General features: G+C 46.1%; 1 protein-coding gene across 1 annotated transcript in view; it reads left to right on the top strand.

The window, feature by feature from the left end:
- Nucleotides 1–1,386: 1,386 nt before the first annotated feature.
- Nucleotides 1,387–19,797, top strand: part of LOC147621594 (protein CLAVATA3 INSENSITIVE RECEPTOR KINASE 5-like) — a 60,750-nt gene continuing 42,339 nt past the window's right edge. The window contains exon 1 of the mRNA XM_086824386.1: nt 1,387–2,672. Coding sequence (XP_086680512.1) covers nt 2,573–2,672 — 100 coding nt within the window. The 5' untranslated portion in view covers nt 1,387–2,572. The remainder of the gene's footprint in view (nt 2,673–19,797) is intronic.

The raw sequence follows: 19,797 nt of genomic DNA, 5'->3' as shown, positions 1-19,797 counted from the left end.
TGTAACTTTACCCTTGCACTTATTACATTCAATCAGGCTAATTGGAACTAGGACACGTCTCTCCATACATGGAAGGAGATAGATGCTTTATGATGGGTGTTTAGTTTCACCTTATCACATGGATGGTGGAGCAAAATACAAGGCTTTAATGTTTTGTTACATAATTACAAGTGAGAATATCCCTATAAGAGTCTACCATTTGAGTATTGGTTGCATTGGTGCTTCTTGTGGATATGTATGTGTTAACATAGAACGTGCTTTTGGTTTGTGTGTGTGTGTGTGTGCCCCTCCCCCCCCCCCCCCCCCAAAAAAAGAAGAAACTCCTCACTACACTCCAGCATCCTATGGTCACCTCTAGCTTGCACAATCCCCCCACCATCGCTTAGCCTACACTTCATATGCATATCGGTCCCTGTCTCCCTTTGTTATAGGCCAACCTTGAGATGCGTTGCAATCACACATCTCTCTCTCTCTCTCTCTCTCTCTCTCTTCAGGCCATTTACTCAACCCCTCTCTCTTTCTTAAAGTCCATCTTCTCCCCCCACACCCCTTTGGTGGGGCCAATAAGAGCATGTCCCCATAGAGCACCTTCACTGGAGACTACATCGATTGTAGGCAACAAGGGGACAACTCCCCATAACCATGCACGATTCCCAACAATGCTATAAAAACCTCATGGTGGCAGGAGAAAAGGAAAAGAATGTGGATGTCGCTCCCCAGTACCCCCTAAGCGTTGCTTCATGACCCCATCTAACATGGCTAGTAGCAACTGCCTTGAGTTGCTAGTCATTTGCACCAGGCAAAAGTTTTGAAATTCATTTTTATAAAAAACGAAAAGGAAAAGCTACTCCTTTAGAGCAATGTCCTGGGAAGAAGCTTTTGCAAGGGAAGGATGGGAGGATTACACAGATTGGCAAGGAGAGGCAGCTTGGGCTTTCAAAAGCTGACAAGACACAGAATGACGAGCGGGACGGTTGGTGGCGAGCCAACGGCTAGGCAACCATTAAAAGGAGGCATGGAGCTCGAAGGAGGTGGAGACTCAATGTGTAGCCATGTGCATATGCATGGTTAGGAATCAAATGGGTTGGTGGGATGATCTATCACGCACGGGCGGTGTGCCAATGGTAAATCTTGGGGGCCATGGGTTGTGTTCAAACTTTTGGGGCTTGGAATATTCATTGACAAATAAAAAAATTCATGTAGCTTGAGAAAGCCTTGACACGAGAAACTCCAAGGCAAGACAATTATGCCACTCTTTTTGTGTTAGGCCCTAGAGGCTAGGTGGGACGGGGCTCAAAATACGACAGATTCTCACTTATCAATCAACATGTCCTCGACTCCTTCCATTCACCTTATATAATAGGGGTTAATGTTACTCCGTCAATCAGTAACGTAGATGGGCACTGTAGGGCATTATGACAGATTATTAGCGTAAGCGTGAAGGGGGGGGGAGGTAGAGAAAGGCACACTCTCTGTAGGTACCTGAGGCTGAGGGATGCTGGAGGAGGAGGTACGTCGAAGGGGGGGGGGCCTTGGTGGTGACGTGGGAAGAGGAAAGAAAGAGGTAAGGTTCAAAGCTTTTATTAGTACAAAGAAGCAGCAGCTGGTCGACATCCCTCCCGCCCTTCTCTCCCACACACAAAAGGACGCGACTGAAGCTGTCCATTGCCGCCCCCTGCCCTTTCCCTTGTCTCTGTGAATCAAAACCTCTCCCTCCGCCACCGCCTCCGCCTCGCCCGCTCCCTCCCTTCTCCTTGGCCATCGGAAAACTAAAAACATTCTCTCTCTCTCTCTCTCTCTTTCTCACAGGCCAAGCAAGTGTGGCTTGCGGATGCTTTGAGAGCGCCATGTTCTTGTTGAACGATTTGCCTTCTTTGAGAGCGACTGCCTTGCGATGAAAGTCAGCAGACTGTTAGCCTGTCGTTTCGGGGAAAGGTAGCCGCCCCCTTCCGCGCCCGTCTCTCTGTCTCTCTGTCTCTCTCTCTCTTTCTCCGGTGGTTGGATGATTCTAGTTGAAAATTGTTGAGATTCAGCACTCTGCCACGTCTGGATCATGTGTGCGAAGAGACGAAGCTTGTCGGGACGCAGAGAAGAAAAGAAAATCGTCACGCTTGGACACACATAGCTGTGGAGAGAGAGATTTTCTTGTCAAGCAAGCTTCACCTACATTATGTATGGAACAATGAGGCGGTGGCGGATGAATGAGGACGACGATGGGGCTAAAATGGCGGACTGCCAGGAAGGACACAAGTTTGGCTAGTTTTGTAAAAGATGGAAAAACCAGCTGAAAGCGGCGAGCCACAGCAGTGGCAAGAAATGAGCTCATGCTGCGGGTTCTTACCAAATAAAGCTGGAAGAAGCCTGCACAGAGCTCCAATGCCTCAGAGTTCCAAACACTGAAGAAGAGGGAAAAGACCGCAAGAGATCCATCTCCTTTGTGCTGAAAGCGAGCACATGCCTCTCATGACACCCCTACATCTTGTGCTGCTGCTGCATCATCACATCAACAGTAACAACAGGATATCACACTTCTTGATCACAACAACAACAGCAGGAGAAGAAGGCAGCAGGAATGCGCACCTGCAAGCTTTTGTTTCCGCTCCTGCTGCTAGTCTTCTCCATGGCTTGTCCTTCCACATCAGTGCTCACGTCCAAAGGTGTCAATTTTGAAGGTAAGGAAAAGCTCGAGCCACCCTTTCTTTGCTACGATCCCTCTTTTAAATTTGCCATCCCTTTGTCTTGTGATCCAAGGTGTGTTCTGGCAAGTTCTTCGTTTCCTTTGTCTGGTTGCATCAATACACAATTAAACTTTGATTCTTTACGGTTTTTGGCTCCTTGCATTGCCTCCTTTTTAAGATGGTTTTGACCCTTTTACCCTTGCTCTGTTACTCTGTAGCTTAAGGTGATTTTCCAACCTTACAGGAATGCACGCTAAAGAGCTCTGATCAGACTCTTACTATCATTGGGATTGCCATCCTTATCGAAAGCCTCAGACTGTGCACATTGCCCAAGCCCTGGGATGGCTAACATTGCCTAACAACTGGGGCACACTATTTAAATCCAGCAGAGCTTAGCCTCACAATTTCTCTACTTCCTTGGTGCTAGGTGTAGGAATTCTCAGAGTAAATATCCTGTAGGGTTTTCCTGTTAAAGTATGTGCATCTGTAGTGTGGGAACAGGTCTTGTATAAAGGGCATGGCCTATTTGAGGTCGTGGCTGATTTATGGTCGTGTGTCTTCATGTGAGTAGGGCAATTCTCCTGCCATCCTATATAAAGACTTCTCCCCCTTGTTGTCTTCTGCTGCATTTTTGGAGGAAGAAGACATTGCTGCGTTTTCATCAGTGGCTGCGTTTTCTTCTCCTACATTCTCGTCTACATCAGCATTTTACTTCTAGCCATGCTCCTGCCGGGTGTCAAAGGTGCTGTTCTTGTGGGCTGCGTTTTGTACTTCTTCAAGCTTTTTAGCAGGCTGGAGGAGAGTGGGCCGTTTTCACAGTCCAGAGAGAAGTGGAAGGTGTTTTCTTTGCATGTGGTGCAGCCCGAGACGCGGCTTCAATGGTCCTTTCTCTTCCCTTCCAGTTGTGTGTTTTCCGGTGAGTTTTTGGCGCTGTTATGCGGATGTCCAGCCCCTTATCTACCTCAGTTTTCAGAGGGAGCTGATTGGTCCTTGAGTTCGTGCTATTGGAGTGTGGAGATTTGAGGTTTTTAGGCAGTTTTCTTGTAGTGGTGGTGTTTCTTTTGCTGTGGATATGGCTCCCCCCGTGTACGACAAAGGAGGACAAGCTTGATGAGACAAATATGGTCGCCAGAGCTTTGTGATGCCATGTCACTACCAATCTTTTAGATTTTGATGACATAATCTCCCTCCTATCGGAAGAGGATTTAATCCTCATGACACAAGGTAAGTTAGCATCAGTGTAGTAGCAGAAGATTCGGAGTCGTTGCTACTCGTGTGGGAAGAAAGGACATTTGTCTAAGGACTGCTTGTCCAAGCAGAAGGACAAGGGCAAGGGCAAGGGCAAGGGCAAGTCTTCATCCAAGAAGAAGGTTAAAGACAGGACACAAGACAGTGATGCCGATGTCTAGTGACTCATCTAGGGCTCCCAAGGCGCTTCCGGCCTAGGAGGACCTGGATGATCAGCTTCTCTAGTTATACAGGTAGTTCCCTCCCATGTGCTTCCAACTAGAAGAGGCTTGTGGGCGGGAGAGGGGGCTGTTAGCAGCTCCTCATTTCTAGTGCATGGGACACGTGTTGGAGTTCCAAGCATAATACATATATAAAAACAAAATCTGGCAGGTAAAGATAGGTATGTATCGGTTGTGTTCCAGATTCATTGCTTGGTGTAGAAGAAGCTATGGACCGGATGTGTTCCAAGTTCATTGATTTGAGGTTTTGGGACTTGATGTGTTCACAGTCCATTGTTGGGGATAATGAAGTCTACTGTTCACTAGTGTGGGAATTTGGAGCCAAGCAGATTTCTTTGCTATTTAGGGTGGTATTTGTGTTTTGAAGAGACAAGTTGGTAGGTGCATCTTGTCAGAATACGCAGCGGAGATGATGACCAAATCTGGGAACACGAGCAAAAACGCAGGCAGAAAAACAGCACAAGAAAGAGAGAGATGTAGGCGTGTAACTCTGCTCTGATATACACAAGAAGATCCCGAATATGATACACAAAGTGGTATGGGGGTGGGGGCCTATTTATATGCCCCCACATGTGCAGTCGGCCTGCTAAAAAAGGCTCCACGACTGCATATGCAGTCGGCCAGCTCTGAGGAGTCCACGACTGATCAAGTACAATCGGCCAGCTCCAGTACACACATCTGATGTAGTCGGCCAGCAAATGGATCCTCCTGCCAACTCAGGGCTACCTCCCAAGCCACAGAAAAATGAAAAAAATAAGGGAAAAATGCGGAGAGTGGGGAAAAATGGTAAAACACCTCATAAGGGCGGGCACACCCACAACAAAGGCCCTGGTGTATAAATCTAGACAGGAGATGACTTCTAACACCCCCTCTTAGCTCCTGGCTGTGAAACCAACCACTGGGAGCTGGGGTGCCGCCTGAGCAAATCCTGAGAGAGCGACTTCGTGAAGAGGTCCACCGTACTGTCCTCCGTCGAACAGAACTCTAGCAAGATGTCATCAGCAACGATCTGTTCACGAACAGAGTGCCTCTGGATGACCACGGGTTCCTTCAGTGGAAGCCCAAGCCTGCTATGCAACCTCCTGCTGCTCTGTAAAACTGCTCCTGGGCCTGAAGTAGATCCCCTCGTGTCTAGATCTCCTCCCCAAACCGAGTCACTCCAACCGTGGAGTCGGACTCCATCCAACAATCCCCCTCTTGTGTACAAGAGTCCATGATCCTTCGCATGCCGCAGAAACCACAGGAAACGCAATCCTGTCTCCCAAAGAGACATCTGCAACCATGAGCTCAACTGCCTCATCACGAGGCTCCCGTCCAATCTGGTGTCCATCAACCAGATCAATGAACCATACAGCTTCTGAGTCACAGAGACATCACACTGCTCACAAGGATCAACACCTGTTACGGTGCTCAAACAAGTCCTGGAAGCCTGATGAAACCTGTCAACCACCCCCTCTGACTCCGGAACCACAAAGCCTGGAGAAACCACCTCCTTCTGCAAGTAAGCACCTGCCACCTGTCTGGCTTTCCGAAAGGTCCCCGTGGAAAGACCATCCTCAACTACCGGAGGTTCTTTGTCCCAAACACTACGAGACATCAGAGCATAAGTGACCTGTTCAGCTTCCTCTGATTGACGAACACAAGAACCACCAACATCAGTACTGGAAAGTTCCTGCCAACTGGTAAGCTATCCACCACTTGGTCTCAGAAAGCTCGCACCTGCAGCGTATCCACACTTAAGTGGCCATCACCAGACTGCCACTCATCACAAACCTGAAGACCTGGGAGAGAGAGTGCTGAAAGCCTGTAAACTCCATTCTCCACTCCACCTTCCCAAACCACTTGGCCTGTTGCTTTGTCTCGGAGAGCAACAAAATGCTCATCAAACTCCACCCGTACGCCAGTCTTGCAAAACTGATGCACTGACAACAGATGAAAACCAAGTGCCGGAACATACAACACCTGGGAGGAATGCTTCCCCCCTCTGCCACATCGGGAACTATCTCCATCCTGCCCTCACTGTGAACTGGGATAGTGGATGTATCCCCAGTAAGAATATGACCAGAAAGCCTGCAGAGATCCTGTAAACCGGAACGGGAAGGAGTCATGTGCTTGGAAGCACCACTATCGAGAATCCACTCCCGAGTATCCGTTGCGGAGAGTCCTCCAATCTCCTCCCTGCCTAAAGAAAATGAAGCATCGGTGTCCATCACCTCCAGGTGCACAAAAGCCGGAGTCTTCATGATTGCTGCTGAGGAGTCTTCACCCTTCTCGGTCTTCCGCTTGGGACACTGCCTCCAATAGTGGCCTTTCTCGCCACAATCATTACAGGTCCTCTCTGCCTTCAGCTTCTCGCGGTCAGCGTCGGACTTCTTCTCAGAAGACTTCTCCGATGAAGCCTTCCCTTTGCCCGAGTTACGGCCTTTCGACCGTTGGCCAGTTAAGGCCTCTGAACCTCCACCCTGAGGAGGGTTCGTGAATCGTTCCTCCTGGTCCAGGACCATGGGCACAAGCTCCTCCCACGTGATGGTGCTGAGCCTGCCACACTGGTAATCAAAGAGGAGTAAAATGCTGAGTACGAAGAGGGCAAATGTGACAGCAACGTGATGGCCATGTCCTCTGACGATATCTCCTTCCTAGCCTGAAGAACCTCCTGTGAAGAGCCTGCAGCTTGTTAATATGCTCCCACATCGTCGACGACTTTGCAGGGCTTATAACCCGCATCTGTACTTCCAAGGAGATCCTCTTCATGGGCGATACCCTGTTGTAAAGTGAGGCCAAATGCTGCCATATACCTCTGGCCAGCGTCATATGCTTTACATGATTGATTACCTGTGGTGTACAGTTGAGGAAAATAAACGAACGGACCCTGGCGTTGACACGATCCCACATCTGTGTCTGGGCCTCCCGGTCCTTTCGGGTTGACGGTAACTCCCCTTCCTCTACTTCCGGCCGTGGAACACCAACAACGACGAAATCGGCGAGGTCGTAAGACTCCAAAACAGATTCCATCATCACCTTCCATATGCCGTAGTTGCTCCTGTCCAACTGACGGTCCACCGGGAACGTGGGGAGTGTCGGGATCTTCACATGTCTCTCGGCCATCTCAAACAGATCTGCCATAGCGGGGATGTACTCTGAAAAAGGTGGGTGGGTGGGAACAAAGAAGAACTAAAACCTGCAAGTGGCTGTCCAGCAAATCAGCCCGCCTTCCTCTTGCACCTTCTCTTCCCGATCAGCCCAAAACAGTCCACCAATCAGCCACAAAACAGTCCCCCTCTTGCTCACACAAATCCCAAGACCTATCTAGAGCCTAGGGCTCTGATACCATGTCAAAATACGCAGCGGAGATGATGACCAAATCTGGGAACACGAGCAAAAACGCAGGCAGAAAAACAGCACAAGAAAGAGAGAGATGTAGGCGTGTAACTCTGCTCTGATATACACAAGAAGATCCCGAATATGATACACAAAGTGGTATGGGGGTGGGGGCCTATTTATATGCCCCCACATGTGCAGTCGGCCTGCTGAAAAAGGCTCCACGACTGCATATGCAGTCGGCCAGCAGCATGCATCCAGTCGGCCAGCTTTGAGGAGTCCATGACTGATCAAGTACAGTCGGCCAGCTCCAGTACACACATCTGATGTAGTCGGCTAGCAAATGGATCCTCCTGCCAACTCAGGGCTGCCTCCCAAGCCACAGAAAAATGGGAAAAATAAGGGAAAAATACGGAGAGTGGGGAAAAATGGTAAAACACCTCATAAGGGTGGGCACACCCACAACAAAGGCCCTCGTGTATAAATCTAGACAGGAGATGACTTCTAACACATCTTCCATGTTGTATTCAGTATCCGGCTGGTACTGGGGTGTCCATGGTCGCATGTTCTTTATCAGTTTTCTTCTTCCGACATATGCAAACTATGAGCTGCAAAGGGAGTGTTAAAATATGTGCATTTGTAGTGTGGGAACTAAAGAGAATGTGGGGGAGAGGGAGTGCTTGAAACCCTAACAAGCAAACACACACACACACACACTTTTTTTTGGTAATATCCAGTGCAGTATATTTATATGCTCATAAATTTACATGATGGGAGGTCTCCGAAATGGAGAGTATCCCAAAGATCAGAAACATAAAAAGAAAAGCTCTATGCAAGAAGCATCCATATCACCCTCATGGCAGGCATCATATAAGGATTGCCGCAATGAGGCTCGGAAAGATTCATATGACTTGTGAATCTGCCGACCCAAGTATGCCAAATTATGCTCACTCCAGATTGTCCAAAGAGCCCAATATCTCACCCAAGAGAGAAATAGTGAGTATTGAGACAAAGACCTCATAAATCTGCCAAAGAGCCAGAAATGTTTCCCAAATTTGTGACTCGGGAAACGGAGCCGAAGAAAATCTGAAATTCTCCTGAGGAGGATCTTAGAACACGGGCAGTGCCAAAGCAAATGAAGAACAGTCTCTGAAGGAGCCTGACATCTTAAACATGTGGATGGTGCAATGCGACGTTTAGCAAGTGTGACCCCCACTGACAATGTGCCTGTCATACATCTCCAAAGAAAAAGTCTTTGTTTCAATGGCATTTTACACTTCCATAACATCCCGAGATTCTTTCGCCACCATGAGAGGGGCTTCCTTATATGCCACAGAGAATTAGCATGTTGCTGAATCCATGGAGCAGGCTGAAGAAGCCTGTAAGCTTTGATGGAGGTTAAGGCGGGAAGAGGAACAAGATGAGTGCATGTAGCAGAGGGTTGCAATTGCCAATCGGTAAGCCTGTCTGTGTCAGCCACAGGAGGAACAGGTAGAAAAGGATGTAATAAATCAACAATTTTCTTCCATATAGACCTATGATGCATTCCGAATGCATAGGAAGCAGTGGCCTGAGGAAAAGATAAGACATAGCCCTGATCATCTACCACATCATGTATGTATCTAATTCCCAATTTCATGAGATTGTATGCCCGAACAGGTTCCTGTAAAGCGAGTGGAATGTCAAAGATGGCACTCCAATGAATACTTTCTTTTCTCATTGAGTTTGTCCCCGAGCAATTATCAGGAGCCCATTTGACCTTAGAAAGTACTTGTTTCCAGTCAAGTATCAGAGCAGTAGAGAAAGGACAGCCAGGTATCTTCTCTACAAATCTCCCAATGACAACCTCCCAATGATCAGTAATCCAATGACCATAAGCACAAGTCCTCATGTTGACACACATGGATGCTAGCATACAAGTCCATGGCTGTTGTTGGCGGAAAAAAGTATGCAGCATAGTCGCCTTCCTTGCAAGTACATGATATCTTATATTGAGGACATTAAGTCCACCATGCATCCTAGGAGAGCACACCATTTCCATCTTCATCAGTCTCAATGCTTTCACAGCAGTTTTTGTCCTCCGTAACATCTCCATAGCTTGAGACATAAAGGCTGAAATATCCTTGGAGGACCAATGCAGCAAAGGCAAATAGAATTGGACATAGGACATTACAATGGACTGTACTATTCTGAGCCTGACATGAAGAGGCCAAGTAGAAATCTTCCAGTATTCCAGTTTATGTTGAAGTCTTTGGAAGATCCATTTTAGCTGCTGCTTCCTGGTGATATGCCATCCTATGGGATATCCCAAATGCCTGACTACATCTTTGGAATGCACCACCTGACCCGGCCAAAGAATAGAATGCCAGTCACATTGATTCAGGGGAAGTAATTTAGATTTGTCAAAATTGACATGCAATCCCGCTGCCAAGCCATACAATGAAAGAGTGGTCATAAGCATTTGAACTTCCCGGGAAGAATTCTGTGGCATAAAGAAGGAATCATCAGCATATGCTTGTGCCAAAAAAGATGCAGCTCCAGGGATTTTAAGACTAGTCATCTGTCCTGTGTTTGTAGGATGATCAAGATACATTAAAAGGGGATGGGTTGCAATGGCATATAAGAGAGCACTAAGAGGACAGCCCTGTCTAACTGATCGACCCAATGTCCATGACCGAGACAGATGACTCCCAAGAATGCACTGAGAAGTAGAGCCAGAATAAAGCCAGTAAACTACATTTGCCATCTTGGGACCAAAGCCCAACTTGGTCATGATTTGAGAGATAAAATCCCATTGAACAGTGTCAAATGCCTTAGCAATATCCACCTGCAATATAAGCACATCTTGATGCGAATACTTAGCATATTCAATTGCAGTCAAGGCATTGGATATGTTGTCATGGATTTGTCTTCGCGGCACAAACCCATACTGATGAGGATGAAGTCCCGCATCTAGTATCCTGTGAAGCCTATGCACAATCATTTTGGTAATGAGTTTGTAAACTACAAGCATGAAAGTAATAGGTCTCCAAGCTGACATATGGTCACACAGATGTTTTTTGGGCACAAGTTTGACTATGCCATGCTTCCAAGAGTGCGGCAACTGATTTTCTTGCCAGGCAACATTGATCATTTGCAAGAGGACTTCTTTCAAATCATCCCAAAAAGAAATATAAAATTCCACCGTAAGGCCATCCCAGCCAGGGGACTTGTATTTGCTGAGGTGGAACAATGCATTATCAAGTTCTGTGTTAGTAAAAGGTCTCTCCAAGGTAAGAGCTTCATCCATTTCCACTATTCCAGAAACATATTGGAGAAATTCAGTCCTAGCCTCAGTCATTTGATTTGATGGGGAACTAGGAGCGGAGAATAATTTCTGGAAATAATTCTGGCATTCATCTTGGTGATCAGAGAAAGAGTGCGTCCAAGAGCCATCTAGCTTCCTTACCCTTAGGCATGAGTTTTTCTTTCGAGTAGCATGCAAGCCCTGAAAAAAGGCTTTTGATGAGCAGCCCTTATCCATGAGGGGCTTCATTCTTGCCCGAATCTGCCATTTGTGCAATTTCCTCTGATCATTAACAGTCAATTTAAACTGAGCATGTGAAAGGGAATCCTTTTCTGAATCAGAGAGAGGCCTTAACTGAGAAAATTCAGTCAATTGTTGTGCTGTCCTCTTTGCCCATTTAACCTCATTCCTCCATTCAGTCATATGCTAGTTGCCATACTCCCTAATGACATTCTGCATACGAGAGACAAAGCTGTCCCAAGCATAATTCCTGTCCTCTTGGGCATGCAAAGGCAAGGGATGAATTGCAGGTCTGATCATTTGCTGGAAATAGCGATGTCGGAAATAAGCCTTATTAACATGCAATAATCTACTGGAGAGGGGTGGGAAATCATCCAGAGGCATGCCAAGCTGCAAATTCATCCACAATGGGGCATGATCTGACAAGCCCAATGAGAAATCTATAAGGAGACGAGGACTAAAATCTGCAAATTGTTGAGGGTAAAACAAATACCATCTGTCAAGCCTTGCCCAGTATGTAGCAAGTGCATTATGATGAAAAGTATAACCAGGCACTGACCCTTGGAGAAGCACCCATAAATCTTCAGCCTGCACAGAAAGAAGCATGCTGTCCCATTTCTGCCTTTCCAATGATAGCATATGAGATCTTGAAGTGGTGTTATCTCTTGGCAGAGGGGAATTATTAAAATCTCCACAGATGAATGCATTGGATCTCCATGGATATCTGCATAACGAATCCCATAATGAAGCCCTCATGGCAGAGGTTTGGGAAGCATAGACTGATGCAAACTCAAGAATATCACCATGGACATTACATTTTATGACCATCCATCTGCCACTGCTGTCATTGAAGGCTAACTGAGGCTCCAGCTCATGTCTAACCAGTATGCATACACCTGAGTAGGTAGTGGTACCAGCATAATATATATCATAACCGCCAAAATAAACATGATGACCAACCATGGAGTGTTGATTATGCTCTTGCAAACAAACAATATCTGGCTGCATTTTATGTACATAATTCCATAAAAGCCTCCACTTTGAGACATTGCAGAGGCTCTGTACATTGTAGGTAAAGCACTTAAGTGTTTGAGGCATGAAAGAGGTATATACAACAAAGTATCAGATATAAAAACAAGACATTAGAGAGGCAAAGCCTCTGCCTGCATGGGCTGCATTCCATCATGACCCATGAAAGACATAGCATTATCCCCTTCTTCTGAATCACATATGGGGATGCCCTTCTTCAAAACCCCCACCCAATTTTGAAGGACAGGAGCTGAAGTAGAAGCTTGTCCTGGTAAGGGAGAAGAAGCATCCCATTGACGAGATCGAAGGGGGCGTTGCTTCAATACAACCACCTTCTTAGGTTGTTGAAAACCATCCTGATCAATCCCCGCAGATTCCTTCGTCTTCTCTTTTCCTTTATCTTTTCCTTTTCCAACAAGTGACTGCACCTGATTGATTGGTTTGGCATTCTTTGCTCCATTTCTATTTGCTGTCTTAGCTTGCAAATTCTCATTCTTTTCCTGTGTCTGGGGCGGCAAGGCATTGGGAGGGGGCTGATGCAGAACCATTGGGCATTCAGAGGCTAGATGCCCAAACTTGTGGCAGGCAAAACAAGCTCCTGCAAACACACCCCACTTCAATTCAAAATACTTTTTTCCCAATTGCACTCCCTCAACTTCCACTGCAATAGAAGGAGGGGTAGGTGTATCAGTGTCCTAGAGAATGCAGAACCTGTTACGGTTTCCCATGGGGCGTGGAGGACAAATGACCTGTCCCAAAGAAGCAGCCAGGCCAGGCAACTCTTCACGCATATAGTCCGGGAAGTTAACAACCTCAACCCATACAGGACAATGATGTCGTATAAGACTTTGATAATCCTTGTTTGGGGACCAGGGCATAGCATGTACCATTTGCTTCCCGTAAAACAGGGGAGAGAATTCAAGAAGCCTCTGCTTGCACGAAGCATCTGATAAATGCACCTCATAAAAGCCTCTGGAAGCAAAATACACTCCCTCTACAAAGCATCCTCCAAGGATGGACTTAATCCACTGCGCGACATCACTGGCCGCTGGGATTCTTCCTGGAAAGAAAATTATAACTGCAGTTTGAGACAACTTCCTGAGAGGATTCACGAGGGACGGCAATTTCAATTTGTACGTGACCTCTGGAACCGGTTTGCCCCATTCCTGTCGTGACTGCTGAAAGTCATCCTTAAGGGTGTCAAAGACGTACTGAGCTTCCATAGTAAGTTCATCATCTTGTGATGCAGGCTCTGATAGGCGGCGCTTAGCATCTGCAGGTCTTTCTTTTCGAGCATATGTACAAAAATCCAAACCTGAAGCCATGATTGAAATACGACTCTCTCTCTCTCTCTAACACACACACACACACACACACACACACACACAGTTGCACCTAGAAGGAACAAAAGAAAGAAATATTGAACAACAGGAGAGGGAGCAGGGGACAGGCGGCTGACACGCAAGGCTGCAGAGGTAGCATCTGGCGGTGGCAGGAGGTAGGACAGTCAACACTGAAGAAACAATAGACGAGAGGATGACCAGCGTTGCAGGAGGACAGGAGGCCGGCCACTGCAGAAACACCACAGGGCAGCAAGTAGCGGGCGGTGCTGCACAGGCAGGCCATAGAAGCGAGTGGCGCAGGCAAATCTCTCTCTCACACACGTACACACACACACAAGCGCGCGCGCGCGCACACACACCCACACACACACAAGAGAGAGCAAAACACGAGAGAGATGGATAGCTGAATTTTCTTCTATTTTCTTCTTCTCTACTCAACCAACATAACATAAAGATAAGAGTACACACTATATGGGTTAGTACTCAACTACTACAACATACAAGGGTCGGTCCATAATGTGAACCCGACTAAATGAGCTGGTGCTATAACTATGCCAATCTCTAGTAATCCAAAATGGGTGTCACACAGTCTGTCATCCCACTGGCCTCATATCACCCATAATCTCACCAACCATGCCAGTGGTGTAGATGCTGAAGCTATCACCCAGGCAAGTCATCAATGTCCGCTGTAGCACTAGTGGAGCTCGATATCTCAACACTCCCCCTTGAGCTCAACTCCACACACTGCACTCCAAGTAAGCTACTAAACCTGTGGAGCTTCTCTATGTCCAATGCCTTCATGAAGATGTCAGCCACCTGATCCTTTGTGCTGACATATACTAGATCTACATCTCCCACTAGAACCTTCTCCCTCACAAAGTGATAATGCATCTCAATGTGCTTCGTTCTAGCATGATATACTAGGTTACTGGCCAATTGTATGCTGCTCATGATGTCACAATATATGACAACTGCCATATTCACGGGCTCTCCCATGTCACCAAGTACCTTCTGAAACCAAGCTACCTCACAAGCTGCCATAGCAGCACCCCTGTACTCTGCTTCTGTACTCGACAAGGTAACTGTTGGCTGCTTGTTATTGCTCCAACTCACAGCAGCACTCCCAAATGAGAATATAAAACCAATGGTAGATCTCTTGTCTGCAATCTATTAGACCAATCAGCATCTGTTGTCATGTGCAAGTATGCCCATGGACATGTTCCTCAGCTAGTCCAGAAGGGGCAGCCAGAAAAGAATGATTAGAACTAGAAGTTGGAGCATCAAGTGCTGTTTTGGCTAGTGTGGACCAGATTTGAGGCGGCTGCAGGCGCATCACATTTATGGGAAAAACTGCCAATCGGCCAGCTCTTCTATTTGTTCAAGAGCCTATATAAAGGCATGGATGCTCATTGTTGGAATCATTCAACTCCTTATGAGTTGGGTCCTTAGAGTAGGACAGATTTTGGTGATTTACACCTTTTATGTAAGGCAGCCTATGGCTATAGATTAGGTACCTTTTTGTACCATATGAATATATTGAATTTCCAGCATTTCTCTCTCTCTCTCTCTCTCTCTCTCTCTCTCTCTCTCTCTCTCTCTACTCTCCCTTTTGTCTGCGTTTTTGCATCAGCATGTTCTCAGTAGTGTTTAGGACTGAAAGAAGACTCCCAGAGCTTCCGCGTGTTGCATTGGTATCAGAGCATCAGGCTCAGCAAAGCTAAATACTGATTCGGCCCCATATGATGTACAAGTCCAAGGTACAAGAAAGTACATGGATACGAAGCCCAAGGCAAGGAACACATGAATGGGAAGAGCTCCCAGGAGGTTTGTTGGTGGTGTTTCACAAAGCCAGAGGGAATGGAAGTCTTGTGAGCTAGATAGGTTCTCGGGCAACGGTCCCAACGGTTCTTGTGAGAGTGCCAGACTCATTTCTCAGGAATGAAGACCAAGACAGTGTTGAGAGTCAGGACAGGAATGGATTGGAGACTGGATGGAACAGATGCATAGATATTATTCAGAGTTAGAGTGGTTTTGGAGACCGGGCCGGGTTTTTAGTGAAAAGGGTTCCCAGGGATGGATGGATGACAGAGGGACTCCTGAAACAGAATGGGATGATGACAGTCATCCTAGGAAAAAGTTGGAATTCCGTCATCAAGTTTAGCAGAGGGGGATGTCATGTGCAAGTATGCCCATGGGCATGTTCCTCAGCTAGTCCAGAAGGGCCAGCCAGAAAAGAATGATAAGAACCAGAAGTTGGAGCATCAAGTGCTGTTTTGGCTAGTGTGGACTAGATTTGAGGCGGCTGTAGGCGCATCACATTTATGGGAAAATCTGCGAGTCGGCTGGCCAACCAGCAGTCGGCCAACTCTTCTATTTGTTCAAGAGCCTATATAAAGGCATGGATGCTCATTGTTGGAATCATTCAACTCCTTATGAGTTGGGTCCTTAGAGTAGGACAGATTTGGGTGATTTACACTTTTTATGTAAGGCAGCCTATGGCTGTAGATTAGGTACCTTTTTGTACCATACGAATATACTGAATTTCCAGCATTTCTCTCTCTCTCTCTCTCTCTCTCTCTCTCTCTCTCTCTCTACTCTCCCTTCTGTCTGCGTTTTTGCATCAGCATGTTCTCAGTAGTGTTTAGGGCTAAAAGAAGACTCCCAGAGCTTCTGCGTGTTACATTTGTGTACCCATGGAGCTGTATCTCTGTACCAGCCTCATAGAAAAGTCCATAATCAACTGTGGACTCTATGTACCTGAGGATCCGTCTAGCCGCATCCAAGTGTGGCTTCCTAGGGGCCTGCATAAACCGACTCACAAGTCCAACAACATAGCTCAAGTATGGCCTTGTAGTGGTCATGTAGATCAAACTACCCACTATGCGCGTGTATGTAGTGGGGTCCTCCAAAAGCTCACTTGTATCTGCGGAAAGCTCTGTGTTCTGCTCCAATGGCACTGAAATAGGCTTACAGCCTGTCATACCATACTTGGACAACATGTCCAAGCCATACTGTCTCTGCAATAGCAAAATGCCATGAGGTGATCTCACCACCTCTATGTCCAAGAAATACCGCAGCTCATCCAAATCCTTCATCTCAAACTTCTGCTTCAAAAGCATCCTGACATCATGTATGTCTGCATCACTATCACGAGTGATAATCAAGTCATCCACATAGATGACTAATAGCATGATCCCTCTATCTGTCTTTTTCACATATAGTGAAAAATCTGCATTGGATATTTGAAATCCAATGGTAACAAGATACTCCCCGATCTTGTTTGACCATGCTTTGGGTGCCTGCTTCAAGCCATACAAGGCTTTGCGTAACCTGCACACAAAATCTGAATGTGCATCACTCTCATAACCTGGTGGTTGCATCATGTACACTTCTTCTTCCAAATCACCATGCAAGAAAGCATTCTTTACATCCATTTGATGTAAAGACCAACCCTTCACTGCAGCCATAGCAATGACAGCTCTCACGGTTGCCATTCTTGCGACCGAGCTGAATGTCTCCTCATAGTCTATGCCATAAGTTTGCGCATAGCCCTTGGCAACCAATCTTGCCTGGTACTTGCTCACTGAACCATCAGTATTGTGCTTGAATTTATACACCCACTTACATTCAATTGTCTTCTTTTCCTTAGGCAAAGGCACTAACTCCCATGTTGCATTTGCATCCAATGCTGCCATCTCCTCATCCATGGCATCTTCCCATTTCTTATTTTCAATTGCCTGCTCAAAGCAAGTGGGCTCAACCTCCTGTATTGCTTTTACCATGTGAGCATAATGATGGGCTGTATATCCATCATATCTCAACCTGTCAACAGGGTATCTAACCCTTGTAGACCTGCGTACACCTGAATCACTGCCAGGTGTCCTCAAAACAGTCTTGATTCTCCTTACACTAGGAGTAACCACATATGGAATGCCAAGCTCCTCATCAAGGCTCTGCTCAGAGCCACTAGAGTCACCATCCACATATGAGTGACCTGCTGACAGATTAGGCACAAAAGGTTGATCTACCTTTTCCTTTCCTTTCCGTGATACATGTGTACTTGCATCATTTCTCAACCTGCCTGACCATGGGCTAACATTGGATCCACTGCTCGAGAACTCCCTAGGTCCACTCAGCACCTGATTGCTGCTCTACATGTGGTGCAACATCAGCACTTCTTACATCTGCATCTTCTGTTGTCTTCACTATTGGTGCATACCAGCTACTCATCTCATCGAAGACAACATCTCTGCTTACTCGCATCTCACGAGTGGTAGGGTTATAGCATCTATAACCTTTCTGCTCCATAGCATAGCCAATGAAGATGCATTTCTCTATCTTTGGATCCAACTTTGTTCTCACTTCATCAGGAACATGTACATATGCAATACACCCAAACACTTTTAAGTGAGACACATCTGGTCTTATGTCTGTAAACTTCTGTTTAGGAGTCATACCATGAACAGCTGCAGTGGGTGTTCTGTTCATAATGTACGCAGCAGTTGCTACTACTTCTGTCCAAAAGTAACGTGGCATATTCTTTTCAGCCATCAAGGCACGTTCCACTTCTGTAATGTGCCTGTTTTTCCTTTCTGCAACACCATTCTGTTGCGGAGTGTACTTGCACGTAAACTACCTCTTGATTTGCTGCTTTCTCAAGACATCACTGAACTCATTGGAGAAATATTCTTCCTCATTATTTGATCTTAGGCATTTTATTTTCATGCCTTTTTCTTTCTCGACCAAGGCTTTAAATCTCTGAAAGTGAGCAAACACCTCACTTTTCTCCTTTATGAAATAAACCCACACTTTCCTAGTGTGGTCATCAATGAATGTAACATAGTACCTGCAACTTGCAATTGTTGCAGTCTTGGTCGGTCCCCATACATCTGAATGTATGACATCCAATGGCCTTGCATTGATATGCTTTTCATGTGGGAAAGCATGTTTGGTCTGCTTACCAAGTTGGCATGCTTCACATATCTTATGCATACCGTCAACCTTAAACTTTGGCAAACCTGCAACAATATTTTGGCCCTGCATAGACTTCAGTCGTTGTACATTCACATGACCAATGCGCTTGTGCCATATGTCAATATCTGCAATGACACCTGTTCCATGCGCAAACATGGTTGTCTTCATCTCAGGCATGTTCACATCCAAAGTAAATATTCTGCCATTTCTGTTACCCTTTGCAACCAAGCGACACTTATTTTTGAAGTTTTCCATAAAACATCCTTGAGGATTAAACCTCACTTGCAGACCTTGCTCAACCATCTGTCCAACAGAAACTAGGTTCTTTGTAATATTCGGAACATGAAGTACATTAACCAAGTACTTCATTTTGCTATCCTGCATAGACAATGGCACTTCACCAACATGCGCAATGGGATGCGCGGTATCATCACCTGTGTCTACGTAATCTAGTTTTTTCATTTTCTGCATGTCTCTAAACCACTCAGCATGATTGGCCATGTGATTAGAGGCGCTAGAATCCACATACCATATATCTTGAGATCTTGACACATCCCGTGTTATAGAACTAAGCATGTGCTGCATCACAAACAACTGCTCACTTCTGACATCACGTCCATGTTTGCTAGATGATGCATAGTTGCCTTGTTGCAACTTCTCACTTTTAATGTCATTCTGCTTCTTGTAGCAGTCTTTTGCCATGTGTCCTGGTTTGCCACTGTAATAGCACTCTATGCTATTTGCATTCTCATTTCTTTGCCAACCACCTCGGCCTCTTTGGTTCCCCTTGCCTCTAGACTGGCCTCTTCCACCTGTGTATCATTGCTGTTGTGAATCATTGGACTGTTGTTGTCCAGAATTCTGATTTCCTTGTCGGCCACTACCTTGGTCTCGACCACGGCCTCTACCTTTGCCTCTACCTGACTTAGAGTAGAAAGCCTGTTCCGATGTGTTCTTGCTTTGTGAAGAAGAATCCTCACCTAAAGCCTTTTCTTCTATGAATGAGTATAGATATTAAGTCCCGAAAGTTCGGAATATTCTCCCTAACTGTAATGGAGGTCTTGAATGGCTTGTACTCTTTGCCAAGCCCATTCAGATAGACACTCACCAAATCATCATCCTCCACTGATACATTGATAGACCCAAGGGATTCAACAATGCCCTTGATCTTTAAGGTATATTCATTGATGGACATGCTTTTCTTTTCCACAGTATGTAACTTTTGCTTTAACTGCAACTTCCTTGCCTTTGTGTGTTAGTCTGGAACATCTGAACCAGATTTTGCCATGCAACTACTGGAGTGTTTGCATCCTGTATGTGTTCTATCATAGTGTCTGTGACACTAATTGAAAGCCAGTACATGACTTTTCTTGCACCCTGATTCCAATCCTTGAATGCCTTTATATTTGTAGGAGTGGCATTCTCCTCAGATAACTCTGGAGGCTCCTCATTGTCTCCTT

Source organism: Cibotium barometz, chromosome 30 (genome assembly GCF_041138505.1).
Source record: "Cibotium barometz isolate CiBa-2024 chromosome 30, ASM4113850v1, whole genome shotgun sequence".
Classification (NCBI taxonomy): domain Eukaryota; kingdom Viridiplantae; phylum Streptophyta; class Polypodiopsida; order Cyatheales; family Cibotiaceae; genus Cibotium; species Cibotium barometz.
The sequence above is the reverse complement of the archived record's forward strand: the minus strand, read 5'-3'. Positions and strand labels throughout refer to the sequence as shown.